This window comes from Lycorma delicatula, chromosome 6 (genome assembly GCF_047948215.1).
Source record: "Lycorma delicatula isolate Av1 chromosome 6, ASM4794821v1, whole genome shotgun sequence".
NCBI classification, from domain to species: Eukaryota; Metazoa; Arthropoda; class Insecta; order Hemiptera; family Fulgoridae; genus Lycorma; species Lycorma delicatula.
Window position 1 is genome coordinate 130653541 of NC_134460.1, and position 26283 is coordinate 130679823.

General features: G+C 30.0%; 1 protein-coding gene across 1 annotated transcript in view; it reads right to left on the reverse strand.

Moving 5' to 3' along the window:
• Window positions 1-26283, reverse strand: part of bsf (bicoid stability factor) — an 88742-nt gene that overhangs the window by 761 nt on the left and 61698 nt on the right. Inside the window, exons 15-21 of the mRNA XM_075368520.1 lie at window positions 24926-25085; window positions 23201-23374; window positions 22957-23038; window positions 14910-15129; window positions 10352-10553; window positions 3162-3443; window positions 1040-1194 (exon numbers count right to left, since the gene is read on the reverse strand). Of these exons, the coding sequence (XP_075224635.1) occupies window positions 1040-1194; window positions 3162-3443; window positions 10352-10553; window positions 14910-15129; window positions 22957-23038; window positions 23201-23374; window positions 24926-25085 (1275 nt within the window). The remainder of the gene's footprint in view (window positions 1-1039; window positions 1195-3161; window positions 3444-10351; window positions 10554-14909; window positions 15130-22956; window positions 23039-23200; window positions 23375-24925; window positions 25086-26283) is intronic.

A 26283-nucleotide genomic window follows, 5' to 3' on the forward strand; every position in this document is an offset into this window, starting at 1 on the left:
CAGGATGTGGGGTGAGACTGAGGAGTTAAGTGGACTAAAATGTCCTTGTCAGGAATCCAATTTCAGCCAATCTAGCTAGCCAGTTAGATTATTTGAATTGGATTTTTCTATGTGCGTCTACTTTCAGTATGTTTACTTTCCTCTATTTGACATGAATATTTAACAATTTATTGAATCTACATTTAGTTTTATTTTTTATCATTGAATATTGAAATGTTTCTTTCCAATTTATTTTAATAATTACTTGGCATAAGCTCATGTTTCATTATAAAATTACTGAAAAATAAATACAAATGTTGTGTAAAAGAATGAAAATATTACAATGTTAAGAGTACAAGTACTAATTAGGTTGTTTGCATGCACTGATATAAAAATTAAAAATTAGAAAGTGAAAAAAAATTAGAATAGTTACAAAAAAAAATTCTATATGGATGAGGGTAAGATAAAAAAAAACTCAGAAGAAAGTAAGACTGGAATGTGAATTTTGTTCACTATTTAACCTTAATATTCAACAAGATTTCATTAATCTAAAATTAGAGAGCTTCAATTAAGGGGTTTTTATTTTAGTTTAACTTGAGTCAGAACTTGTTAAGAGTAAATCAAAGAAAAATGAAACAAAGAATGATGGGAACAACTAAGGAAAGAAGCATTATAAATGGTTAAGAAATTAAGTAAAGATTAAGACGCATTTAAAGCAAACAAAAATGGAAAAACTAGCTGTATAAACACTTCAAGTAATAAACGGACATCCCCAGATTCCTGGGGAGATAATTAGAAGTAAAAATATAAAAGAACAAGAAGGTTAAACAACTACTAAGAACAAGACAAAAAGATTATTTTATGGAGATGATGAGAATATAAGAGCACAAAATGGATAAAAATTGTCAACAATCAATTTCACCTTAAAATGTTTGGTCACAGAAGATTCAGTAGCATACCAGTTTCTTACGGAAATTAAATCAGATAAATTTATTAAATAATAATGAGCAACCAAACTTTATTAAACTGAATAGATTAGGAAATAAAATTAAAATTTTACCCTTGTCCTATGTAAGGAGTATGGAAATTCCTTCTCTTTTGCAGTTAGGCTATTTTTCAATCTATTCAGAGCAGTATAATTTAAATCTTCTAATGAAATATCTTTTAATGCCTCTTCAACAACAGCTAAAGCTTTTTCAGGTTCTTCTTTGCTAACTGCATGAAACATAAAAATTCAATAAAAATAATTACAGAATATAATAATAAAACTTAAAAATTATTAAATAGTAAAAAATAGGCTGTTTCACATAATTTATTAAAAATTATTGGAAGACTAAACTTTGTGAATCTTTCCTCATTGTTTTTATTTCTTTTCAAATTTATCCTAGAGCAGCAGTTTTCAACCTTTCCACTAGCATACTTTCATGCTTCAGTAGATTGTTGGCTTTATATTAGAAAAACGTTTGAGATAATTATTTTAAATTAATGTATTGCATTTTTTCAAATACCTCTTAAAATCAAACAAGGTATACATGTATTGTACACCCAGGTTGTGACTGCTGCTCTAGGCACTATGAGCATACCAATATTCTCATGTATGTAGTAATATACTACTATATACAAGAGTGGATATAAATAGGTCAATGCAAGTAGCTTGTAAAATAAAGCTTAAATATGTTTATGCTCATCCAAAATATTCTTTGTTATTATCATGCTTCAAAGAAACATCACAACCTAAAACTGAAAATTAGATGCACAGCAGTAAATTTAGATTCATGGGTTAAATGCCAAATGAAAATGCATGTTTTACAAAAACAAAAAACTGTAGTCCAAAATAGGCTTGGTGTACTAGGTAAGAGATTCTTCTAATAGTGTAAATTCCACACTCATTTCCTTAAAAATGGTTCTCCCATAACTCACCAAGAATTGTTACATCTTGACTGTCTAACAGACAAGATGGGTGGAGTTCAAGAAATACATGTGAAGGGTGAGGGAAAATTTAACTGTAATTTAATATTACATCTAGTAAAACTATTATCAAAACCCAGTTGTTGGGTACAGTAATTATTATTTGAATTGCTTTTTTTTGACATCTTTGCGCACAAATGTCTGAATTAATGTCTATTAGAATTAATGGTCCATGATTGCTATATGTATGAAAATGTGCTTTATTATATATTTTACAAAAATTATATTCTTTCGTATATTAACAAAAATGAAAATCTTTTATTTTGATCATACGAACCTTGGCAAATTAAACAGAGGAAAACACAAAAGCACCAACTGTCGATATATGATTATGCAAGAATGACAAAAAAGTATAAGAGTATTTAAATTATAAACCTTCACAATATCAATTTTTAAAATCTTGAATATAAAGTCAATGGTGTTATTGAAAAAGTGCAAAAGAGAAAAATTAATATTTAACTATTATTATTTAATTAGACAAATTCATCCAAATTAACATGTTGAGTATCACACACATGTGCCATCTATCATGTTATCACTGAAATGCACCCTTTGTGCTAGTCATCAGTTATATGCTTGCTGCACTATTATGTTTTCTACTGCTGTCATCTACTTATTTCTTTTTTTGTGTTAGTTGTAGAATTAAGAATGTGAATTGCTGTGTGGTGATGCAAACCAAGGTTCCTTCATAACTTAAGAGTTACCGATGAAGATGTGAAACAAATTGTAGAGAATGATTTTGATTGTAAAACTGTCTGACCATAGCTTAGATGATATTAATAATCATAAATTGTATACTCCACAAATCAGCAATGAAAATGTAACAATTATTGAATACAGTGTAGTATTTGATTATGTATGAAATACAATGTTACTTTCTTACATAAAAACAAACATGAATTTTATACTATTTATAATTTTATATTATGAATTTAGAAAACAAGAGTTTCCGCAAAACCAAAAAAGGAAATGTGATAACAGGTGGGGTGGAGAGACAGAGAAAACATTGAGAAAGAATGAAAAAAATTGGGAAGAAAGGTGTCAAAAGGGAAAAAAATGATATGATATTTATTTTGGTCCTAAGGTGGCCAATTTAAGAAGTAACAAAAATAAGTCAGGGTTTTTAATAAGTTTTATTATTGAGGGTACCTGTCACTGAAAATGTTAAAGTTCAAAAAACTGAAGTTTTAAAAATAAATTAATCATTCAATTACCTAAAATATCTACAGTTGCACTATATACAAGACCAACATGTCTGTTGGTTACATGATCCCACTTCTTAACATAATATAATAATTTACTAATAATATCTTCATCTTTAGTATTGCATGCGGAATGTTTTACATATCTGAATAACAAGCTAGGAGATGATTTTAAATATGTATTGAAAATTTCATCTGCTTTATTATAATCATGATTTTTCACATAGTACATCCACAATATGTTGGAGATATTTAGTAATCCTTTATTAGCAAACTTTTCTGCTAATGTTTCCACTGAAATGAAAAAAAAAAATTGTTAACTCTAATACTGAAAAAAGAGCATACAAATAAAACCATAAAGATAAAATAAGACTGAAACATACAAGAATAAGAACCTTTTCATAAATCAATTTCTTAATAAAACATCATGTAAACAATTTCGTTCAACATACTTCAGTTTTTACATTCTCTGATTTAGAATGGTCTTCATATTTTTAATTGTATCTATCAAAAATGAAACTTCATGCAGAGTTAGTAAGTTTACTAATAACTTGGTTCTTAAGATTTTTCTACATCAATGACTAAGAAGGTATTTGGTTCAAAGAAACTTAAATATATACAATTTGCTCATGTATACTATTTGTAAAAGAGACACGCTATGCAATTAGAATATATTACAGCAAAACCTTTTTAGGAAGAATTTTTTTTTGTATTTGTGCAGTAAATATATATAAAACTTTCTGAAAATCTAAATAATTTATCAATATGCTGACCACTGTGCCAATTAAACTCAGAAAACAGCAATTCAACCAATAAACGCAATTAGAGAAAAACCTAAAAAAACTAATACCAATAGTCGACTTTCATAGATCCCACATCATCAGTCAGTACATAATTCTTCAATTATATCAAAAAATAACAAAAACAAAAAAGAGAAAAACCCAAAAAATATTTGTCTTTTGTCTGACTTTAAATTTAATCAATCCAATATGGCAGTGAAGTTGTGTAGTTACAAATTTTATAGTTGTTAGTGTTTTCTAAATTGTTAGATTTTTCTCTTTTTTGTTTTTGTAATTGTAAAATTATATACAGCCTGATGATGCAGGATACTGTAAAAGTAGAATATTGGAATTAGTTTTTTTTAGGTTTTTTCTCTTATTGGGTTAGGTAGTTAAAATATAGTTATATATATATATATATATATATCATGATATATATATGCTTATATCATGCTATATCAGTGCTTATATCATGATATAAGCACTGGGCTCCTTAATAGAAAATTCACTAATATATCACCCACCTTCTCTTGTTCAATAAATAGCATCCATGTTTGTTGATCACAAAAGTTGATTGACGACAGTCTAATATCAGGACTATTTCTTTCCTTATTTCTCCCTCAACAGTAATAACTTCAATGATAGGATCAATAATATCATTACACAAATAAAATCATCTACTGCAGAGAATGTTAAAAGTAACTGATAAATCAGCTGTAGATGTTTTTAATATAGGGTATTTAAAAAAAAAAAAAAAAATACAGGGAAATAACAACATATAATACTGCAATACAAACAAGAATGGTAGAGCAATCACCACTGTTTAAGTACACAAGGGCATTCACTTTAACTTGATATTTATTGACTTACAGAAATGATAATTGGAGAAATGTTTTTTAATGAACAATATGGATTGCTCAGCTGGAATTTTAATTTTATTTTCGAAACTTCTACATTCTAAGATGGTTTTCTTTAGATACTGTAAATGTAATATAAATCAAATATAAAGCAGACTCAAGTTTTAAAAGTTTAAATTAATATAAAACTAGACCACAGTGTTCAGTATAGATATAACAAAACTGTATCCAAAATCGGCAAGCAGGGTTTCATTTGGCACCATTCATAGTTTAAAAATCTAATTTAAATTAAATTCTACGTCATTCCAATATGGCAAATATTGGAATAAACATTTATTGTTTGAAATTGCAACAGTACTTTTCCAAGAAATGTTATTTACATTTTTTTTTTATTTTTATTGCGTTTGGTCAAGCAGAAAATATGGCTTTAACTTAATATAGTTGTTCATTTTCTATTAAAACCTGAATGTAAATATATATTTTATGAATATTTATGCATAAAATAATATAAATAATGATTTCACTGACTTGGGTACAAGGGTTGGAGGTGGGGGAAAAGCAAACAGGTCAGATTGCACATTACCTTTTTTCATATAGAGTAGCATTTTATTTGTGCATCGAGTATTGAGTGTTGTACTTATGTTGTATTTTATTAAGTAATTCTTAAATTAACAGAATGAATATGCAACTGATTATAAAATCCATTAAAATTACATCAAGAGGAGAGGATTATAGCTGTCCACAAAAAACCATGAATCATATTTTGATGTCTGTCATTAATGATCTAAATTATAGGTATTTAATCATAAATAAGCTATGCGTAGTACCTGAAATAAAGGAGATGTACACAAATATCAAGTTTATATTAGAGTTGTGTAATCATGTAATCTGAATAATATTACATTCAAGTTTGCTTTTGATTTTAAAACCCTTCTCATAGTGAATGGTCAACAAACACATCATCTTTTCCCAGCCCTTACTGCTTCACTTCATTCGGGGACTTAAGAAATTGCCACGACGATAGTAACAATGAAATCTTGTTTTATAATGCTCAACAGGACAAAAGAAGAATACAAAATTTGGAAAAAGATTATGAAAAGTTTTGTTAGGTAAAGACAGAAGTAGTTAAGAGTGATGCAGTACTGTAAATCCTTGAAGTTTCAATTAAGACAATGAAGTTTGTGTCATCGAAAAGTCCATAATGCCTGAACTGCAAATTTTACAAAACTATGAAACCATTTATTTTGGGATGGATTGGTTCATCTTAATTGGTGGTGAAAAAGTCTTACTTTGGCTTACCAACTGAAGTATGTAACCCAAAAATTATTAAGGTGATATTTTTGAGGTACATTTACAGGAAGTTATTAACAGATGCTGACAAAATTCTTGATCCAGAAATCTATGGAAATCTTAGACCTCTTGGATTGATGCCATTCTTTTTTGCTTTCAAACCTCTGGACAATGTTGTGAGTTATTATTTCACGACAAATAAAACTGACAGTGATGAACTGGATTAGCATATCGACGAACTATGTAAATGTTTTGAAGCTACAGAAATGTCTAAAGCATTGAAAGTTTATTTTGTTTTGGAATATATGGGCCATTGTTTGCAGTTTTTTAAGGGAGATGGATCAGGCCTTTGGTCTGAACAAACTGGAGAGTAAATTCAGAGAAATGTTTTAAAATACTGGGAAAAATATAAAATAAATCAAATCAAAGATGCATTGTATTCACAAAGAGTGAAAAAGCCGTGACAGAATCTTTGTTGCAGCACACATAAATTTACTTTGATTATAATAGAAAATTTGAATTATGTAATATATTGTAATTGTAATAATTAAAATGTTTAACATTCCAATTGATTCATCTTGTACCCATATATGAGGTGTGGCTTAAAAAACCCAGATTAATGCTACAAAAAAAATTTATTTTTATTCTTCACAATTTTAACATTATCTCCTTCAATATACACTCCGTTCCATGCAAATTTTCTCATGTGAGATCCCATGCTTGCCAAAAACGTCTGAGCAGACAATGCAATACAATATGGGCCAGGCGTCCTGATGAAGACTCCACTTATTCCACAAATCAGGTCGCTTTCTTCGTACTTGTTCACGGAGTAGTTAGGACTTCAAGGTAGGATTGCTGACTCAGTTTGACTTTCAGGTACCCAATTTATGACATCATTCCATGGATGTTCATGAATGACATGGTAGGTCGTCCTGGACATGGGTCATATTCAATCTCTTTTTGTCCCTCTTTGAATGTTTCCTCATTGCTCTTAAATCCTTGTCCACAAGGCCATTTCTTGACGTTAGAAAATTGGTGGTGAATAAGGCAAATAAAACAGTTGAGCACGCAATTCAAACTTAGTTCGTTGATTTTAGTCATTGCAACAACTGACAATGTGCAGGTGCATTGAAACAACACTTTTTTTCTGTTAGATATGGTCATTTTTTTAACTTCGTCATACAAATGCTGCAATAAGTTTACATAGTACTCACCATTGATAGTTCTCAAAGTAATCAATAACGACAATCCCTTTTGCATCCCAGAAAACAGTTTCCATAATCTTGCTGGCTGACAAAATTGTCTTTGCCTTCTATAGGATTGGTACACCTGTACCTGTCCCCATAAACTATTTTGACTGCTGTTTACTTTCAGGAGTGTAATGGTGGATCCAAATCTCCTCCAGTTACAAACTGACGCAAAAATTCACTGGAGTTCCAAATTCTCAGTTGAAATAGTTTTCTGTAGCAACTTTGGTTCGGGTATTAACAAACACAGCACCCACCTTACGAGAAGTTCTCCAAGCCCAAAAAATTATGTAAAATATAACTTGCATATTCCTTTGATGTTTTAACAGTGTCAGCTATCTCACACACTTTTAATCTGTGGTCTTCCAGTACAATTTTATAGATCTTTTCTATCATTTCAGGAGATCACCTCAGTGAGAAATTCAGAGTATGGTTCGTCCTCAGTGCTCTTACAACCTTTTTTAAATTCAGAAACCCAATGTTTCATCACAGAATATAATGGAGAAGTCTTTTAGTGTAGAGTCCATTTCTTCAAATGGCATTAAACCTTTCAAATGGAAGTATTTTATAACTACGTGTTTTTCCAATTTTTCCATTTTCATGAGAATAAGGCATCTCACTCCAAACACTGTCAAATGTATACTAACCAAACTACTGACCTGAAATTATATATATGTAATTATCTGTCAGGCTGAAGACTTATCAGCCACCCACATTTAGTGTATGATTTACGATTTGTTAACATTATTGTAGTTATTCCTGATACCCCTGATAAAAATTGAGTTTTAATTGGTATTTGCCTAATACCATCATTATAAATATTATACCATTTATACCATATACCTAATACCATTTTACGATAAATATTACTCATAAAACATCATAAATTCAAGTTTTAATAGAAAATGGATGACTAAATTAAGCTAAAGTTGCATTTTCTACTTGACCAAATAAGATTAAAATAAAAAACAATGCTAATAACGTTAAATTAAATGTCAATAATATTACAAAAAAAGGATACCATTACGATTTCATTTAAAATTAATTTTGAAACTATGAATAGTGCCAAATGAAACCCTGCTTCACATTTTTGGATGTTTTGCTAAACCTGTCACTGTTTCTAGAGTACTGGGAGATGTAGCAATAATTTCAAAGATAACACATTCTATGAATGACTACGAGCAAAAAAATTCTATTTGGCTTAAAATAAAATTTTTTTACATGTATATAAATCTGATTATATATTATTGCATTTTTGTATCATATCGTATAAAGCCCGCTTCACTTAATGCTTATCACAGTGATATTAATTCAGTTACATATCAATGTAAATAAATAGGATTTCTGGCTTTCAGACTGGCAGAATTCCTACTATATTTTTTTTGTAATACTAGTTGTCGAGGATCATTGTGAGGGAAGTAAAGATTAGGAAAGAAGCATTTAATTCATAAAAATTACTGTGTACCTCCAGAGCACCAGCTAGTCAACCCAGTTCTGTGTCACTGAAGATTACTAAAATCTGCCAGATCAGGACTTACTTTGGTGCCACATCTGGCTAAATTTTTTATTTTTTAGTTTGGTGCCACATCAGGCTGTGCTTATGGTGTACTTACACACACACATACAGTTAAAATTACAGAATACACTTACTCGGTAGAATTGAATTAATAACACCACAGGTTCTGGTCTATGTAACAAAAATGTGCTTCAATTTTTAGCAAGGGAAATTGTTATTTCATTAGCCAGAATGAATCTTAGAATATCATAAAAATTGGACCAGTATTATTCATTAGGTTTATCACCTTAAGATAAAATAAACATTCATGTTCAATAAATCACCAATAACTTGTATTGAAATGTTTGTAAAAAAAATCAGAAAAAAATCCATTACATCAGTGATTTTGATCACAAACATGGCCAATCTAATGTTGAATTTTAATATAAAGATTATATGTTAGAACAATACAGAAATGATTAGTCACAGGATACTACAATGAGCTACAGGTTTGCAACTTGTTATATATAAAACAAATATGTATTTGTATGTAACCTGGCCAGCCAATGTTACAGTACTCATAAGAGTAATGGAGGAGCAATGTAAGATTGGCTGGCCAGGTTACATAGTATAAATTTGTTCTATTTATTTTCCTCTTTTTTTAATGTAATCTTAACTTTAAATTTTTTAATTATGGATATCATATACATATATGTAATTATTTTATTTAATTGACTTCATATGTTTTTGTATATGTAATTGTAATTTTAATCTTTTAATTTTTCTTATTTTTGATATGAATTTTATATAAATATAAATATGAATGATGATTCGGGAATATATATGACTGACGATTCGGGATCCTACGTAAGTACTTTTGGAATAATTATGAAAAAATAATTTAAGTGTCTTCTCATTTACTTTGTAATTCTGTACTTGGGTGGTACAAGTTAGTTTTTGATTACAAAAATACAGTATATTGGTACAGAGGAGTATGGGTCTAATTACTGACTTCAGGAAAAAAAAATTATATTTTATTTATTTACAAAGATTAAATTTTAAGTGATTTATTTTTTGTCTACATTTAGTACTTTCGCAGATATCTTACTTCATCAGAATGTTTTGTTGAATGAAAATTTCAGAGTATAGTCAAAATATTATAATTTTAATTACAATCATTTAAGTCACTGATATAAAATGAAAATGAACTATTCTGTTGGTATTATTATCATCATCTACTTAAATCAGATGATAATAATTTATTTCTCTAATCCAATCAGGTTAATATTATTAATTATATTTTCATTGCTGTTTTTTATTATGCATTTTCTTGAGAGGGTTTAAATTCGTTATTTGTATATAATAGTTCTGTTATCCTGCCACAGAAAAGACGAAAAAATAAAGCAGTAAATAGAAAAACTCAATTATATAATTATATTCTGATTGAATGAAATCTGATAAGACCATTTTATTTACCTACTTGCAATAAAATATTTTATATCCTTACAATGAGATGTTATTTAAAAAGACCAACCTCTGGGAAGGTGACGGGTTGATGATTCTAATACACCCAATATTCCTCCATTTGGAAAACTACCAACAATTTCATCGAGTTCATTTTGTGTTTCCGCACTGTCAATTATTTTTTCAAATTTATCTAATAATTCATCTGTTTTACCTGCTTCAATGTAACAATTGCAGTTTAAATTTTTATATTTTACAGCCTTTTTTTGTGCCTGCAAAAAAAATTTAACTATTACTACTTTCTACATCAAATTGCACCAAACGTTTTATGTACTAAATCATTGTTGGTAACAATAACAATGCTAATCCAAGCAGACTGAAACTAAACTCAGTTATAGTTGTATTACTAACTTCATTCTTGATGACATTTTTTCTTTAAAAATAATAATAATATATTGAATTTTCTCAGATAAATTCAATTCTTTTTAACATTGTAACTTATCAAATTAGGTAAAAAAATAATTGTACTACTCTTGGGGAGTGTGGATGACCAACATTAGTGAAATTAAATATTGATCTCTCTACCATAATGTACGTTTAACATCAAGGTAAATCTAACGATTAAGGAAAATACAAGATTGATTGTTATGCTATTTATAAAACAGAAGTTTCATTGGGACAGAGCTGAGAATTCACCTTACTGCGATACAAGCACTGTGCAAAGTAGTTTGATGGTAGGCTTGCTACCAAACTACCTCAAAACTTGAAGGTTATCATTTAGGTTTACTCATCTAGGCTCCCTCTACCATTGGAGATATTTCTCTGCTGCCTTTGACACATTGACAGTATTTATTTAATGGTAGCTATGCATCACTATGTCACAACATCTTTAAAGAATGTCATGGGATTTTGAGTAACCTTATTACAGCTACCTCTATTATGCCCACAAATAAAACAATAGCGACAGCAGTTTTATAAATAAATATATATATAAAAAGATGACTTTAGTTCTTAGTTAACAAGATATTAGAGCAAATTTCACATTTTAAATATTTCGGATTGATATCAAATATGAGGAAGATATTGAGTTTAATAAAAAATAGTGTAAATTTCATATACTGTGGAGGATATATAAATAGCATGAAACTGATCGTGATTTTCTAAAAAAATGTTATTATTGGTGATGAATCTTGGATATTTGAGTAAGACCCACAAACAAAACAACAGAGCAAAGAGTAGCACACTTCAACTAACCACATCCCAAAAAAAAACAAAAATGAGCACATCAAAAATCAAAACCACACTAATTTGTTTCTTCGATAGTAAAGACATTGTCCAAAAGGAATTTCTGCCTACAGAACAGCATGTAAATCAATATGTTTACAGAGAGATTCTTGAAAGACTGAGGAAAAGGATTGCCTGTGTGAGACCAGCCATCAAAGACAACTGGATGCTGCATCATAACAAAGCACTTGTCACACTGCATTCTCAATTAATGAGTTTTTGGCAAAGGAAAACATTCCTGTAGTTCCTCAACCACCTTATTCACCCAACTTGAAACCCTGCAACTTGTTCCTGTCCCGACTTTTAAAAAACTCCTTACAGGACACTATTTTGGAACAATAGAAAACATTTAAAAAATGCAATCAACCATCTGAAGGATATTCTGGTTTCTGAGTTCCATCACTGCTATGAAGAGTGGGAAAACAGTTCGAAGCATTGCATGGCTTCTGAACCATTCTCATTACTTTCTTTACACACACACATACACACACACACAGAGAGAGAGAGAGAGAGAGAGTGTGTGAGGGTGGAGGAGGAGGGGGGGAATTAATTTCATAATTGTCATTATGTAAAACATTTTTTTGAATTTTTAATTATGTAAATATACACATGTGCATTTTTTCAACTTCCTATAAGTATAATATTTGTAATAACTTGACAGAATAATTACACAAATACATTTAGCTCCATCAAACTACTGCATATGTGTTGCACTATATAAACAACATGACAGAAACATATTAAAAGGTTAGTTGCTTAACTTCCCCTTTTTCCTTATCAACACTCCTTTTTAAATTACATTAACATACTGCTTTATAGATTTTATTAGAAATTACAACACTAACTAGATTAGAAATACAGTATTGTACAATTCTGCATTTAAATCTATTTTATTTTGTAAAAATGTTTAGCAAATAACTCATATCCGGTGGACATAATAGATCCACTTAATTACAGTATGAATCATTACATATTCAAGGGAAAGTCGTAGTTGAAATACCATTCATACAGTCTCGCAAAAATTTGTGATTCATTTTAATCTGCCACTTTTCTTTTTCGTTGTCTGTAAAGTTTCTTTTACATTAATTTTAAATAAGCAGTGTAAGTGACAGTGTCATGTACAATAGATCCAAAAGAAGATAAACTCTGTTCCTTTTATTGATGCTGTTGATGAAAAGTGTAAGACTTCATAGAAAAAAATTCATCTTTGTGACAACAACACCATCAATGTATGTTTGAACCTCTGGGTTTTACAGGAGCATAGCAAAGGTGTATCTTTGTTGGGTTCAGTTTTACAAGCTCAAGCTCTAAAATTTCATTCACAAATCACAGCAACGATGACTTTAATGGATCTAGTGGATGATTTTCTCAATGAAAAATCTGTCATGGCATACGCCAAATAAACATCAAAGGAGAATCTTGTTCAATGGATGCCTAGCAGCCATGGAATTTTCTTAAATCTTAAACAGGGTTATAGCTGAAAATAATTACAATGATGAACAAATTTACAATTGTGATGAAACTTTTTTTTATTATAAATCGCTACAAACAAAATCATTAGATGTAAAGTGTGCTTCAAATAAGTCAGGTATGAAAATGAATATAAAAAGGATTACTTTTCTATTGTGTGCAAATAAATCTGGAAATCATAAATTAAAACTGCTATGTATTGATAAATATGGAAATCCTCAATGTTTTAAACATGTTAACTTGAAAGCATTACCAGTGATTTATAAAAACAGTAAAAATTCTTGCATGACATCAAATATTTTAATATGGTTTATGAGGAGAAATTCGTCCCATCTGTCAAAAGTTATTTGCGCCTACGGAAGATAGAAAAGAAAGCTTTACTAGTTCTTGATAATTATCTGGCCCATCCACCATCAGACTTTTTTTTTTTACTAAGTCTGATAGTGGATTTTTTTTAATAAGTCAAAGGAAAAGAAAGTTACAGAAATGTTTTTACCTAAAAATACAACATCATTAATCCAGCCATCGGATCAAGGGATTACTCGAACCTTTAAAGCCTATTATTGACGAGTTAATAACAGCTATTGTAAACTTAAATTGAAGATTTTTTTTAAAACCCTTACATTAAGAAATGTTATGTACAATGTTGGAATCACATGGAATATAAACAGTGTGACAATAGCAATTGCCAGTCAAAATGTACAAATGACCACAAAATTGAGGATATTCATATTTTGACCAACAATAATGTAAATAATCTGCATGTACTGGCCAAAAATTACTAAGAAGAATGTATTCAAGAGGACAAAAATACTCCCATAATATATTATATGACCGATGATGAAATTGTACAGTCTCTTACAGCACCTGGGAATAATTTGTCAGATGAAGAAAGTGAATGCGTTTCAGAGGTCATTACAATTAATGCACGTAAAATAAGAGAAATTCTCAACAACGTAAATCACTTAATGATGTGGATGGAACAGCAGAGTGATTGTGATTCTCTTCATTTGTTATACTAGCAAAGTATTAAACTATATAAATAAGAAAAAGAACATTAACTCCAAGCAAACAAAAATAAGTTCCTTCTTTCTGTAACAACTATTGTATCTGATTTAAAAATTTTTATGTTTAGTTATGTATATTCAACCATGTTGTTTAAGTGTGTAACTAGCACAGTATTAAAGTAAAGCATAGTGTTGTCATTTAAATGTGTTTTAGTTAAGTATTTACGTATAAAAAGTATGAAGAAAAACAATGTGAAAATGAAATCTAGCCATAAATATAGTAAGTACAGTTCATTCAATAATCTGTAATTTATTGCATTCATCATCTTTATTTTACAACCAAGTAATTTTATTTGTATCTGAATCTTTCAGTAGTAATATTTTAACTACTAAATACAATTTTAACCCAAGGGGATTGATTTTTATCGTTTTTCATTTCACCTTTGAAAAATGGTTAGCCTATAACACAAGTATAACCGATGTCCCTCCCATTTGACAGCATTATAGAGGGGTTTAAATTTTTTTTGAATATTATCAAAATATTGATAATCTCTTTATATTATTTTTAAGAGATGAGGCATAGACAGAGAAACAATTTAAGTAGCAGAGTCAAAAATTTATGAACAAACTTAAAAAGGGAATAATTAGGGCAGTAAAGAAAATTTTGGTAAAAATGGTTGGTAGAGACCGCAGATAAAATTTAAAAATAGTTTCAGATAAATAGTATGTTACCTGTCCTTCCCAAATTAATTAATCATTACCTAGAATCAAATTTTTTTAGAAAAAAAAATGATTTCATACTTTTATTAAAAAATTCACATACACAATCACTCTATACCAATTACATAATTAAATTTGAATACTTACCTCACTAAGATGATTACCAAAGTCTTCAAATAACTCAATATCACCACTTTTGGCTAATTGTTTCGAAAAATAATACAATTTATTTCTTGGAATAGGGCTGTTATTTTTCAAAAACTCTTTTACATATTTATAAGTTTCTTTAATACTAATACTATTTATAGCTAATTCCAAGAAGCCAGAAATGTCTGAACCATATAATTTAATGTTGTTCTTCTTTAACCTAATGAAACACAAATAAATAAAATTATAAAAGATATTCTTACTCTTTAATATGTAACAAGACTGGTATAATGGACAGAGTAATGGATTCCTGGCAATTAAGAAAATAGTAGAAAATATAACAGGAGGAAGCCAGAAAGGGGCTAAAAGAAACCCTTTTAGTAAAGGTAACAGGTTCGAACAATCATCTTTTGCTTTAGTGGTTAAAAGTGTTAAGACTAGCGGTCATGATAATGTCTTTTGTCAATGGTATTGAATTCTGTTTTTCATTATTTATCTACCTGTGAATAAATCCTGACGATTACTTTAAATTCTATTTTTATGTAATCACTGTTTATTATTATTATTGATTTGTCTTGTTTACTTATGTTTTTAAACCAATATAAATTGTAATTATATAAACATTTTCAATAGTCAATCTCACAATATCCTGATCCAAGACATGAACACGTGACAATATTCTTTTCAGAAACAATATGAACTTTTTCAACCTGTTACTAGAATCATTTAAAAATTTCACTTTAAATGGCATTCTCATCCTAATATTTATATTATTTCCTCATCATCATACTATTGTAAAGTTTAACATACAAGATAATCCAGCATATACGTTAATTAAAAAACCAATAATTTTTCATCATATTAAGTTTTTAATTAAATATAACATGAAATTTTTGTTACATATTCATTTTAATGAGTAAATAATAAAGCATGAATTCAATCTAAAGAAGCTGACTCATGTTCTGTGGGGTCGAATCCTATGTTTCCTTTCCATTCTAATTAAACAACTTTATTCAGATACTTCATGTGAATCACTGATAAGAAATCTTATTGCAAAATAATAACATTAAAGTTCATTAGGAAAATATGTAGAAGTGTGAAATCTATTGAACAAAAATATCCATCTTATTTAAATAGGTTATACAAATTAATACTAAACAGCATAGATCTGAATCATAAAACGTGCTCTGTGAACCAGAAAACCTTACTATCCATTAAGAAAACGTTATTGATGTATGGGTTTGGAAAACAGACTGAATTTAAGTGTTATGATTTGAATCATTATTTGGCTTACATTTCATGAAGAAGGGCAAATACATGCTAGGAGAAACAACTTTTAATGATGTCAAACAGTGTCAGAGATTTATGGAAGAAAATAGATTAATGCCAAGGAAGAACACCAGATCGTGCAAAATGGCTAAAAGACAATAACAAAATTACAGATTTTCAAAAATACATAATAAACTTATGTAAAAATTTTAATCTACTGTAAAATAGGTCAATTTGTGAACAGTTTTAGCAGAAATACAGATCATGAAAAATCAAGATTTACAGTATTACAAAGTGTTACATAAATGAATTACCCAAGTTATTAAGCAGATAGTAAAAAATGTTAATCCATGGATATTTAAAAGAAAGACTTTACTGAAATTAAATTTTGTATAGAAATTGTGGTAAATTTTTAATAACGACTGGATGACAAAAGTGAAATATAATTTTGGGTGAGATGAGTTTGGAATTGTTGACCAAGTGAGTTAATTAAGATTACTAGGAAATTTTTGTGTTCGTCTTAAAGGATAAAATTAAAATACTATTAAAAGAAAATAACACAACCATTCTGAAATATGTAGTGGATTTAAATCAATGGTTAAACATAAACTTGATGTTAGCATTAATAATCATTCAGACATTTTAAGAGTATAAAAACAAATGATTGTTAAAGAAAACTTTCAGAAAATGAGATAAAAATGACTTGTAGGTTTTATTTGTGAATAGACCATTAATTAATAGACCAATCAAAAGAGAACAAAGTCCTGAAGACAATGTGAAAACAGTATTGATAACTATCAACGCAACACAGAACAAGTTTTAATAGCCCATGCAGCTAAAATATTGTTAGTTTATGAGGAAGGGAAAGTAACCAGAGATGCTATACGCTTTTAGAGAAGAATGATTCTATGTTTCATAGATTTAGAGAAGATATTTGATAGAGCAAGACAGGAGAAAATGATGGAGCTTCTTAAAGAGAAAAAAAAATAGAATGGAAAAACAGAAGGTTAATTAAGAATTACACAAGAATTAAACAGAGCAATGAAAGTAAGTACGGATAAGACTGTCTGGTGGATCTAAGTCTAGGTGTTAGGAAAGAATGCTGCCTCTCACCGACATTTACACTGAAGATATAAGTAATGTACTAGAAGAAAGAGAAGGAATAAGTATAGTAGGACAAAAATTACATGCTAAGGTTTGTTGATGACATGGTAATTCTAGCTGATGCCACACACGCACTTCAAAAATTGTTAACAGCACCAGAGGAAGAAATGAAAGCGTATAGAATGAAAGTACAGGAAAAACTAAAATAATGGAAGTAAACAAGAAAGAGGAGTTTGTGGTAAGGACAAGTGAAGGATAGAGGAAGAAAAAACTGGCATTTACAGTAAATATCGTTTATAATGACCTCCAAGGGATCGATAATTTTAGGTCATTATAACTGATAGTCACAATAACCAATGTTAACAAACACACTCTTTTGTTTTACATTAGAAACTTCAGTAAAACTAAGAAACCGGGAAACAGTTTTCATTGGCACTAAAACTTCTGGAAGATTTGGCAGGCTGATGTCATCATTATCGCTATTGTCGTTGTTATTATCTAAGTCCCCATCTACTTCTACTAGTACTGAAGCCACTATATCATCTGTTATAGATTCATATATTTCTAAACCTTTGCCAACCCCTTGATAATCTTTAAACAATGACATTTGACAATTGGTTTTGCAGAGTTATTGCCTCATTTTGCTAAAGATTCTTCTTCATATGTAAAATCAATAAATTCACCAGCCTGTGGTCAGAATAGTTATTTGTGTTCCTTTTTTGTAATCTAAATTCTGAATAACTTCTAAAATTAGGTGTTTTTAGTAGTAGACTTTTACACACTTGATCATGCCTTGATCTAAGGGCTGTAAAACTGCCGTTGTTTTCAGTGGTAAGAACAGTTACATTATACACAGATTATTTTCAATGTCTGGGTGAGCCAGACACTTGTCGAGCAACAGTATTTTGTAATTTTCAATGTTTAATTCAAGGTCCAATTTTTGTAACAGACAGTTAAAATATCACTTGTCATCCAAGCTTTCTTGTTTACTTTCGTACATACCAGGAAGCGATTTCAAACTTCAAAGGGTTCTTTCTTGTGTCAATTTAAAAAAAAGACCAGATTCATCAGCATTACAGATTTCTTCATTCAAATAGCCTTCTTTTAATTTTGGCTAAATGGTTTCTAGCCATATTTCTGACACACTGGTCGAAACTGCTGTGGCCTCACCACTTACTCTCCTCGAAACAATATCGTGACACTGACAGAACCATTGTAGCCAAGCTGAAGTTATTTCTTGTGGTCTACTGAATTTTTCAAAAAAATCGTTCACCTTAGTTTGCAATATAAAACTTCTAATAGGGATATTATATCACTAGACCTCTGGTATTTAAATCATTTTAACAGTGCTTGGTCTAAATAATTTGACTAGGCTGAATTTTTTTGATTTCACAGAATTCATTTCAAAATTTTTCCGAATTTGTTTTCAAGGTTCTTCCATATTGTCAAATGACTTTTGCTTAATTCTTGGGCGATGTACTTACTAGTTTCACCCTTCTCTAACCTCCTGATAATGTGTTCCTTTTCCTTTATCGTGAATGTTTTTCATAAAATCATAATTAAATCACTATTGAATGAATTACACAGGATACGTAAAATAAAATACTGCACTCACACGATGTAATGCCCTCACAGCAAAAGATTAATAACTGCTGAATGTGACTACTTTAGTTTACAATAATCTGGTACACAAAGAAGTTAAAAAAAAGAACTGCAGTACATATGTAAGATAAAAGGAACCATCAAAATATTTCTGTAGCTACAATGTGAATATACTACGTTAACGATAAAATGTTGCATTGCAGTAGGAAAAATAAGTCATAATAACCGATGTCTTTATAAACAATGTACATACTGTATTTATGCATTAACAGCATATCAAACTAACCTAGAAACAAGTCATTATATCCAATGTCACTATAAACAATATTTACTGTACTACATTACTGACAAGTCACTTCCATCCTGCATTATAATAAAAACTAGAACTACAGTACATATGCACGTAAAAAGGAAAACATGACTCATTTTAACCATCAAAATATTTCTGTAGCTACAATGTAGATATACTATGCTTTACTGACAAGTCACTGCTGTCCATCATTATAAGCAATAAAATGTCACATTGCAGTAGAAGAAATGTCATAACCAATATGTCACTACACCTGATGTAATTATAAACAATATACATACTGTATTTATGAATATAATAGTATACCAAACCAACCAAGAGACAAGTTTTCAGTCACTGTATCCAATATGACATTATATTTGACGCCACTATAAACAATACTTACTAGTATTAACATCATACCAAATCAACAAACCAACCAAGAGACACGCTTTTGGTCACTATATCTGATGTCACTATAAACAACACTTATTGTACTTGGGAACTATGGTGACAGACGACCGGGAAGAGCATAATAAAAGAAACAAGCAAAAGGAAAATAAAAAAAATAAAAAATGGCAAAAGGCCTTAGTAAGAAGAAAAAATTAATTAAGAATTGAAAGAAATTAACCAAATGCTGAATATCTTGTTTGTATGGAATTGAAGCATGGACGATAAGGAAGAGGGAGAGGGGCTGAATTTAGGTTTTTAAGATAAGGATTTGGAGAGAATAAGATGGAAAGATAAAGTGGGAATAAAAAAGTAATGAAAAAGATTAAGGAGAATGAGAGAACTTATTCAGGAAGTACAAAAAAGCAAAAGAAACTGGTTAGGACATGTGGTTAGAAAGAGTGGAATCTTGACAATTGTACTGGAAGAGTCAGCGGAAGAGAAAGGAAGCAAAGAATAAGAATTAACTTAATAGATGAGATGAAAATTGGAAACAACAAGGGAACAAGGTGCTTAGGACAGAAATGGATGGAGATAGCAGTAGTATAGGGACTTGCCACCAGGCAGAACACCAGATGATGATTATAAACTAGTAAAATGTAGGTGATAATTTCATAAAAATAATAATAAAGCCATTCAAAAACATGGTGTTTTGAAAACAGATAAATAGGTTAATACTTTGGCACTTCATAATTACTAGTAACAGTGAATTGTATTCCTTATATATTGATGGTTCCACAACATATGTAATGTCAGGGAAAAGGACTGTGAAAAATGATGTATGAAGCAAGATAAAATGAACCAACATCTTACAGAAAATTCAAAAATTCAGTTCAGTGGATAACAGAAGTCCAACAATGTTGAATGAAGTTTTTTATTGCATACTGTTGGCATTTATTAGTGGTTTAAGACATTAGTGATCAATTTTATTTAAAGAGAACAAAATATTACTGCATATAAAAATATGTTTTTAATATTTTCAGTAAATTCTAATACTGTAATAAAAATGTAAAAAAATATAAATCAAATTTACTTTTTCATATTGTATTATGGTAAATTAAATGAATTCTGTATATTTTTAGTAATGGCAATTTGACCATCATGTTGAAAAAAATTCTGGTGGCTTGAATATGAATTGGCTGCATTCTGAAATCTGGTTGCATTTAATTTTATACTTTTAAGTGTAGTATTTCTCAACTACTTCAACTATTTATTGTTTTATTACATTCAGTATCTCTTCTTAGTAAATTACTGAGAAATCTATTCTTGGTATAGAAATTTTGTTAATTATACTTGAGAAATCTAAAAAGCAAATAACATTTGTACTTAGCCCCACAAGGCAACCTTTTATCAATAATGTTTCCTCTCATATTGGCTCAGCTTGAATTAAGTTTCATTACTACTGCAAGTAGATTATCACTATTCTTCTAAGTACGAATATATGAATTTATGAAGCTGTCACCGAATGGCTTTACGGCATGCAATTCATAACGTTGCGGTGGCCCTGAAAAGGGCTCCGGTGAAGTCAGCGAGTTGCGGCTCATCCACTAAAGTCCGACCGAGCCTTCCCTCAGCGGCAGTTGGGTCCCCACTACAGCGTGGCAGTGGTGGCACCCAGAACCCCACAGTGTCGGGTCAGCATCGGTTGTCCTTCACCGGTGTGATTGAGGTGGTTCTCCCCAAGTGTTCCCATGCTGGGCCGGCAAGTTGAAGCTGGAGTGGGAAGGTAGCGTCCATGTCCAGTGGCTCCCTCAGCAGATCGGCCAAGCCTGCTGCTCTGGTGGGGATGTTGGCATCCGCTGGGAGGTCTCAGCCGCTGCTGGCAACCAGCCAGGGAACTTCTTCTTCAGGTGGTGGTCGATGATGAATTGCAAATTCACTCTCGTGCACGCTTTTTTATTGAAGACTGAGAGTAGTGGGGCTGCAGCGCCGCTATGGTGGGAGAATTGCGTGGTGGGAGTGATGCTTGTATCTGAATTTGTATACTGTGCGCCCCACTCACATTGTTGCTACCATTATCACCCGCCAAAATTAAATTAAGCATATATGTGGTAGCAAAGTATACAAAATCAAATGTGATCCCATTGTTTACGCAAAACATTTTTCTCTATATAAATTTATAGAAAAATAAGGAAAGTGTATGGTGATGACATTAATGTGAGTAAACAGTACACCATGTTCAATGAAGTCAATGTAAATTTTCTGACAAAGATTGTTCTGGATGTCTTTGAACTGAAAAAATTGAATAAAAATTAATAATGAAGTTCAAAAGAAGGGGCAATTCATTATTGATAGATAACACAATTTAGCATTAAGATCTCATTGCTTTCTCCTACATGAAATGTATATGAACACTTTGGATAAACATTTTTTTTTTCAAGGTGGGTTCCTAAACTACAATCAAAAAAATTTAAAAGTGTATGGAATTTGCCTTGACAATTTTCAAACAACATAAGCAAGAGGGCAATGAATTTATTAATTAAATTATTAAAAAAACAGAAACATTAATAACAATCAAAAGGAGAATGACACTCTCATTCTTAAGTTTTGCTTCAGTAAGCAAAACTTAAGCAGACAGTAAGTGATAGTGATTCACTGATTACAACCTAAAACAAATAACAATAAATTCCTAGGCTTACTGCCAACAAACAAACAGCTCTGTCAATCACAAATAGCAATCTCTATTGTCAACCAACATTGTTTTGTTTTGTCTGCTACTCTCAGTTGTAAGCTGTAACAATGTCAATACAGTTTCAAAAGTTTGGATAGGAGGTATCTACTATTACACCATAATCTGATTTAAACAGTAACTAAGAATCACAAAGAATATTAAGATCTCTATAACAAGTAGAAAAAGATAATGAATTTCAGCAGCCGAGAATGAAATTACTTAATTGTTAGATGTCCAAAAAATAAATAGAAAGGGGAATGTTAAACTAAGAGAAAGGAATTTATAAATTTTATTACTGTTTAACAAATGTATTTTTATAAACCAATATCCATCTAATCTACTAATCATCAGGTGTTCACATCTGATAAACAAACTTTGTAATTGAACAAACTCTGTAATCTATACATCAATCTAGTGCCTAAATTCTGAAATATATAGAAACATTGGTGAATTCACCAGTCTGAAGGCTAATAATAATCAATATTTAAATTCTCATAAAATGTTATTTTTCAAGAGTGCTTTTTAGTATCTGAAAGAACTAAATGCCATAAATAAATTTTTTTTATTCAATGCAAACAGTTATAAAAAAAAGACATAATCTAATGTGGCATTTAGGAATTAAAAAATAAAGTTTACATATTAGTAATAATCACACAACTTACAATTCATATTCTCTTAGAGCATCTGACCAACTTTTGTAACTTAATGAATTCCGTAAATTCTGAACAGTACCTGATGAAGCAGCTGTAACAAACAAACCAAAATTATGTTCTTAAAATTGATAAATCTTTCTCCCATAAATAAATTATTTAACTAATTAATAATTGCATACATTTATATATTAAATAGTTTTATTAGAATTATAACAAAACACAAACAATAAACAAATTAATCACTAAATATTACCAACAACAGACTGCTGGGCTGCTGGAGTAAGTTTTGGAATTACGAAAGGTACAGGCTCATTTTTTCTTTCTAAAAATGTTCCCAATTCATACAGGAATTCATCTGTGGGTTGTACATCTTCTTCTTGCATTTGTGTCCAAAGGCCAATAGCCTTCTCTGTATCATCTGCTTTTTCTGCGATGAAAGAAAAATCCAATATAATAATAACATTGCTAACAGAAATATTAAAAAAACTCAGTTAACATACAATATATTGTACAATTTCATTATAAGGTTATTAAAAAAATTTATATAAATTTTATAAAATCTGTTTTCATTTCTGATAAATGTTTAAGTAAATATAAACTTATTTAATGTGCATAAAATGCTGCTTTGAACTTTGCATATTTTCTAAAGCAAATTTTGAGTATCATACTGCTACTCAATATGTAAAAGAATTCATAAACTATGCATGCAGTATATATAAAAATATGTACTGTATATACATTCAGAAAGAAATTTTTTTACCTTGTATAATTGGTTAGTGGCAAACTTAACAAGGATAAAAGAACATGAATGAGGTAGTGATTTTTTCTTTAAAAGAACAATTAGTCTACACATATATTTTCATAAAACATTAAATTGCTGTAAACTATTTTTTTTTAAATATAAATACTAGCATAAATAATTGCAGTATATCTATGTAATTTAAAAAAAAAAATAGTATTTTAAGAACAAAGAATGTTATAATTTTAGTTTTTTTTGTTAACTCACATTTGATCATCATTTAATAAACTTTACACCAACTGCACTAAATAACTTGCAATTATCAATACAATAAAGAAATGTTAACTAAAAAAAAGCCATGATAGAAAAGCAATGAATGAAACAGTGGTCAATGACCTACTTAATTCTTTTAGATGATAACTCACAACATAAGCTTAAGTGTTAGTTTGGGAATAAGGTATAAAAATTTTGTCTGGTAGGAAAAATGGGAGATCAAACCATACAGAAAGGAGATTGGAAAACAGAATACATAGTTCTACACGATGACCTTAATGAATCAGGCAATCATCTTCTGACTTAATAATAATAATAATATGCATACATTTTGTGAATAATAAAAGTGAGCACTTTTTTAAACAATGGCTCAACATTCACCTGAGTAGTAACAAGTTACAGTTACCCAAATCTCTCTTTTAGTAATTGTACGTAATCTCATTTAAAATAGTACATCTTATTACAACTTTCTGTTAGTACAACTTACAAAAATAAATCTTCAGAAATGACAATTTATTTTATTAATAATTGATTACATAATTTTATTTTGTAAGTAAAATATTACATTTTTCACTATATTTCAACAACTCATTCAACTTTTACTTGAGTTATTAAGAGTTGGTAAAAAAAAGTCACCTACTGATCCATTCATCCAAATATGTAAAATGCTAAAAATAAAAAGCAAAACTTCACTCTAGCTGAACTTATTAGTAATATCAAAGTAGAGGATATTAATTCTATAGTAAAAAAAAATTCTTAACTGGTTAATATACCAATCTTTAGTTGGTAATGTGTTGTTTGTTTACACGCTGTAATTCTTAGCTGAGGATACACCTTTAGTGCTGATTGATTTTGTGGTCAAGTACATCGAAAAGATTAAACTAGCCTTCAAGCTAACAACAATAGAGTAAATAGTTATTGCTTATTTTGTTAATAAATAAAAATATAAAATAATAATGAACTTACTGTATGATAATAAAAGTTGATAGTATAATGAAGCACGATCAACATGTAAAATATCTTTAGTTGCTTTAAGAAGGGCTTCTAATGGTTCAACAAGTCCTTCACTCTGGTAACGTTCACCTGCGTAACTAAATCTATCTGATTTAACTCTAAGTCCTGGTGTCTAAACAGAATATTAAAGGAAAATACTGGTTAAAATTTACAAAATAATTTTAAGAATGTTTAAGAGAAGTTTAACTTTCTACAATTTTAAAACACTTTTGTTATGTCCCTTTGACACAATTTTTTAATACATAAAAATTTTGAAATTCAAAAAATGTACAAAGGTTGTTTTTTATCAACCTCTGATGAGCTATAAAAAAAAAAAAACTTATTTTTCTACATACTCGCTAAAATAACTGAGGCATTTGTCGTATTGTGACACCAGCTTCCCAATGCTCTCTTCAAAGAAGTTTGCCGCCAGTAAGGTAAGGTACGTCGTGACAGCCTCCTGAAGATACACGTTGGTGATGAAGTGTTATCAACCCAACCATACTGTCAATTTTCAAGAGGTGAAAATCACTAGGTGATTTTATTCACTAAGTCTGGACTATAACGGTGGATGGTTGAAAACTTCCCACTTGAATGGTTTGAGAAGGTCTTGGATCACATTGGCACAGTGCAGTTGTGCATTGTCATGGATCAAAATCATGCCAGATAAGGGCATGCCTCTTCGTTTGTTCTGGATAGCTCTGCGGAGGCGACATAAAGATTCACAATAAACTTCCATTGTTACTGTTGTCCTCTGCTCCATAAAGTCCACCAACAAGACACCTTTATGGTCGCAAAACACTGTAGCCATTGCTTTCCTGTTGCTCAGTGTCTGTTTGAACTATTTCAGCTTGTTTGGAGAAGTGTACATTCACTGCTTTGACTGTTTAGTTTCTGGATTGTCATACTGGTTCCCAGCCTCATTGCCAGTAACGAAAGACTTTAAAAATTTTTCACTCCTCATTATTGCAACATGTGAGAAATAAAAAGCTGTTGCCATTTGCTGCGTTTTGTGATTGTCACTCAACATTTTTGGGACCCAAGGTGCACACAGTTTCCAGTCTTTAGTCAGAACTGTGTAAACAGAAAACCTTGAAATTTCTGGGATTTCTGCAGAAAATTCACAATCACGGACAAAATCATCAACACACTCAACCAGGTGTACAGCAGCGACAGACTTACATTCTTGCCCACCTTTGTCATGAACGTCTGTTTGCCCTTCTTTAAATTTCCTACACCATTCTTACAGACTACCATCACTCCTATATGCTTCTGCAATGTATTTCAGCAGCACTACATCCTTCTGCTTGCAGAAAACGTATCACACTTTG